Source organism: Sebastes umbrosus (assembly GCF_015220745.1).
Source record: "Sebastes umbrosus isolate fSebUmb1 chromosome 24 unlocalized genomic scaffold, fSebUmb1.pri SUPER_24_unloc_1, whole genome shotgun sequence".
NCBI lineage: Eukaryota > Metazoa > Chordata > Actinopteri > Perciformes > Sebastidae > Sebastes > Sebastes umbrosus.
This window is the reverse complement of record NW_023618437.1, coordinates 103,153-108,152: the sequence shown is the minus strand read 5'-3', so window position 1 is coordinate 108,152 and position 5,000 is coordinate 103,153. Positions and strand designations below refer to the sequence as shown.

At 31.1% G+C, this 5,000-nt stretch overlaps 1 protein-coding gene across 2 annotated transcripts in view; it reads right to left on the bottom strand.

Annotated features, from left to right (window-relative positions):
* The window catches only part of senp7b (SUMO specific peptidase 7b), a 17,825-nt gene that overhangs the window by 5,582 nt on the left and 7,243 nt on the right, over positions 1–5,000 (bottom strand). For both annotated transcript variants that reach the window (XM_037762691.1, XM_037762690.1), the window contains exons 8-11: positions 2,969–3,069; positions 2,686–2,814; positions 2,572–2,605; positions 1,371–1,688 (exon numbers count right to left, since the gene is read on the bottom strand). In XM_037762691.1, coding sequence (XP_037618619.1) covers positions 1,371–1,688; positions 2,572–2,605; positions 2,686–2,814; positions 2,969–3,069 — 582 coding nt within the window. The remainder of the gene's footprint in view (positions 1–1,370; positions 1,689–2,571; positions 2,606–2,685; positions 2,815–2,968; positions 3,070–5,000) is intronic.

The following is a 5,000-nucleotide window of genomic DNA, read 5'->3' as shown; positions in this document are numbered from 1 at the left end:
CTCTGGAATAACCTCCCTGTAGACATCAGACAGTCTGATTCTGTGGAGGTCTTTAAATCTAAACTCAAGACCTCCTGTCTGTCCCTTCCTCTGGAATAACCTCCCTGTAGAATCAGACAGTCTGATTCTGTGGAGGTCTTTAAATCTAAACTCAAGACCTCCTGTCTGTCCCTTCCTCTGGAATAACCTCCCTATAGACATCAGACAGTCTGATTCTGTGGAGGTCTTTAAATCTAAACTCAAGACCTCCTGTCTGTCTCTTCCTCTGGAATAACCTCCCCATAGACATCAGACAGTCTGATTCTGTGGAGGTCTTTAAATCTGAACTCAAGACCTCCTGTCTGTCCCTTCCTCTGGAATAACCTCCCTATAGACATCAGACAGTCTGATTCTGTGGAGGTCTTTAAATCTAAACTCAAGACCTCCTGTCTGTCTCTTCCTCTGGAATAACCTCCCTGTAGACATCAGACAGTCTGATTCTGTGGAGGTCTTTAAATCTAAACTCAAGACCTCCTGTCTGTCCCTTCCTCTGGAATAACCTCCCTGTAGAATCAGACAGTCTGATTCTGTGGAGGTCTTTAAATCTAAACTCAAGACCTCCTGTCTGTCCCTTCCTCTGGAATAACCTCCCTATAGACATCAGACAGTCTGATTCTGTGGAGGTCTTTAAATCTAAACTCAAGACCTCCTGTCTGTCTCTTCCTCTGGAATAACCTCCCCATAGACATCAGACAGTCTGATTCTGTGGAGGTCTTTAAATCTGAACTCAAGACCTCCTGTCTGTCCCTTCCTCTGGAATAACCTCCCTATAGACATCAGACAGTCTGATTCTGTGGAGGTCTTTAAATCTAAACTCAAGACCTCCTGTCTGTCTCTTCCTCTGGAATAACCTCCCTGTAGACATCAGACAGTCTGATTCTGTGGAGGTCTTTAAATCTAAACTCAAGACCTCCTGTCTGTCCCTTCCTCTGGAATAACCTCCCTGTAGAATCAGACAGTCTGATTCTGTGGAGGTCTTTAAATCTAAACTCAAAACCTCCTGTCTGTCCCTTCCTCTGGAATAACCTCCCTATAGACATCAGACAGTCTGATTCTGTGGAGGTCTTTAAATCTGAACTCAAGACCTCCTGTCTGTCCCTTCCTCTGGAATAACCTCCCTATAGACATCAGACAGTCTGATTCTGTGGAGGTCTTTAAATCTAAACTCAAGACCTCCTGTCTGTCTCTTCCTCTGGAATAACCTCCCTGTAGACATCAGACAGTCTGATTCTGTGGAGGTCTTTAAATCTAAACTCAAGACCTCCTGTCTGTCTCTTCCTCTGGAATAACCTCCCTATAGACATCAGACAGTCTGATTCGAGGTAGTTTACCTGATGCGGTGGTGGATATCTGGTTGGAGGTCTGGTTGGAGGTCTGGTTGGGGGTCTGGTTGGAGGTCTGGATGGGGGTCTGGTTGGAGGTCTGGATGGGGGTCTGGATGAGGGTCTGGGTTGAGGTCTGGATGGAGGACAGCTCCTTCTGCAGTAGGTTGGCCTGAGCGTCAGTCACCCACAGGAAGAGCAGCGAGGGGGCGGGACCTTTCCAACCAGCCAATAGAGTCCCTTCCTGAGCCACGCCCCCGTCCCAGACGCCGTAACCCCGAACCTGAGACGCCACCACGGTGACCTCGCCATCCTCCTCCTCACCTCCTGAGAGAGACGGGCAGTCACAACGGTACGGTACGGTTAACGCCGATACTACGGGACACTTTCACTTTGGTTTTCATCTGATAAAACATCAACACACAATCCTACATGAAAACTAAAACTACCAAAGAGATATGATTATATATATTATATATTATTATATTATATATTATTATATTATATTATATATTATACTTTATTATTATATTATATATTATTATATTATATTATATATTATTATATTATATTATATATTATTATATTATATTATATAGTATTATATTATATATTATATTATTATAATATATATTATACTTTATTATTATATTATATATTATTAAATTATATTATATATTATTATATTATATTATATATTATTATATTATATTATATTATATATTATTATATTACATTATATATTATTATATTATATTATATATTATTATATTATATATTATTATATTATATTATTATTATATTATATATTATTATATTATATTATATATTATTATATTATATTATAGAATCAAACATCTATCAGACTTTACAAAGAGTTTCAGGACATTTACACGATAAAGTCTAAATATTTTCTGAAATAAAGATATAATGTTTTAAGAAAAATGATTGTAATATTTTGAGAGAAAAGTTGAGATATATTTAGAGAAACATCAGTTTGGGAAAAAGTTTTAATCTCATTAGAAATAATAATATTTAGAGAATAGTCCTTATAGTGAATATTAATATATATATATATATATTAATATATCTATAACAGTGAATAATTATTAAAACCTGAAACTAGTCTAAATTTGAGCGTCTCTGTCGTCCAGCAGAGTTAGTTCAGTAGTTCAGATACTAAATGAAAAGAATTAAAGTATGTTTTTACCTTTCAGAGGAAGAGTGACGCCGTTCTCAGTGATCTACACACAACAACATTAAACAACAACAACAATGTTAAACTAGGCTTCATTAAATTAAGTATTTGAGGCGTACTACTCACCATCATCTTCCCGTTGGCGTGGGCGTGCGTCAGGCCGGCGTGCAGCGAGATGAAGTCCAGCTGCAGGAAGGACGGCGGCGGCGGCGGAGGGTCAAACTCGTCTGTTTCACCTGATGGAGCCTGTTGAGCCTGTCAGACAACACACAGGGACACAGTCAACCCTCATTACTTTAATAACTCATGTTACAGCCTCACCTGACCTATAGATCACCTGACCTATAGATCACCTGATCTATAGATCACCTGGTTAATAATAACAGATTATGGCTGACAGCTCTCCTACCTGAGTCGGCTCAGACTCCTCCAGCTGACTCTGTGACGTCCTCCTTCCTCCGTCTCCTTCATCCTCACCCTCCTCTTCCTCCTCTTCACTCGACAGCACAACTGAAACACATACATCTCATTTATTATCATTATCATTATTATCATTATCATTATTATTATTATTATTATTAATAATATGAATAAACTGACTGGGTTCAGAGTGTTTTAATATTATTATTATTATTAATATGAATAAACTGACTGGGTTCAGAGTGTTTTATTATTATTATTATTATTAATATTAATATGAATAAACTGACTGGGTTCAGAGTGTTTTAATATTATTATTATTATTATTATTAATATTAATATGAATAAACTGACTGGGTTCAGAGTGTTTTATTATTATTATTATTATTAATATTAATATGAATAAACTGACTGGGTTCAGAGTGTTTTATTATTATTATTATTATTAATATTAATATGAATAAACTGACTGGGTTCAGAGTGTTTTAATATTTTTATTATTATTATTAATATTAATATGAATAAACTGACTGGGTTCAGAGTGTTTTAATATTATTATTATTATTATTATTAATATGAATAAACTGACTGGGTTCAGAGTGTTTTATTATTATTATTATTATTATTATTATTAATATGAATAAACTGACTGGGTTCAGAGTGTTTTAATATTATTATTATTACTATTATTATTAATATGAATAAACTGACTGGGTTCAGAGTGTTTTATTATTATTATTATTATTATTATTAATATGAATAAACTGACTGGGTTCAGTGTTTTATTATTAATAATATTATTATTATTATTATTATTATTATTATTAATATGAATAAACTGACTGGGTTCAGAGTGTTTTAATATTATTATTATTATTAATATTAATATGAATAAACTGACTGGGTTCAGAGTGTTTTATTATTATTATTATTATTATTATTAATATTAATATGAATAAACTGACTGGGTTCAGAGTGTTTTAATATTATTATTATTATTATTATTAATATGAATAAACTGACTGGGTTCAGAGTGTTTTATTATTATTATTATTATTAATATTAATATGAATAAACTGACTGGGTTCAGAGTGTTTTAATATTATTATTATTATTATTATTAATATGAATAAACTGACTGGGTTCAGAGTGTTTTAATATTATTATTATTATTAATATGAATAAACTGACTGGGTTCAGAGTGTTTTATTATTATTATTATTATTAATATTAATATGAATAAACTGACTGGGTTCAGAGTGTTTTAATATTTTATTATTATTATTAATATTAATATGAATAAACTGACTGGGTTCAGAGTGTTTTAATATTATTATTATTATTATTATTAATATGAATAAACTGACTGGGTTCAGAGTGTTTTATTATTATTATTATTATTATTATTAATATTAATATGAATAAACTGACTGGGTTCAGAGTGTTTTAATATTATTATTATTATTATTATTAATATGAATAAACTGACTGGGTTCAGAGTGTTTTATTATTATTATTATTATTATTATTAATATGAATAAACTGACTGGGTTCAGTGTTTTATTATTAATAATATTATTATTATTATTATTATTATTAATATGAATAAACTGACTGGGTTCAGAGTGTTTTATTATTATTATTATTATTATTATTAATATGAATAAACTGACTGGGTTCAGAGTGTTTTAATATTATTATTATTACTATTATTATTAATATGAATAAACTGACTGGGTTCAGAGTGTTTTATTATTATTATTATTATTATTATTAATATGAATAAACTGACTGGGTTCAGTGTTTTATTATTAATAATATTATTATTATTATTATTATTATTATTATTAATATGAATAAACTGACTGGGTTCAGAGTGTTTTAATATTATTATTATTATTATTAATATTAATATGAATAAACTGACTGGGTTCAGAGTGTTTTATTATTATTATTATTATTATTAATATTAATATGAATAAACTGACTGGGTTCAGAGTGTTTTATTATTATTATTATTA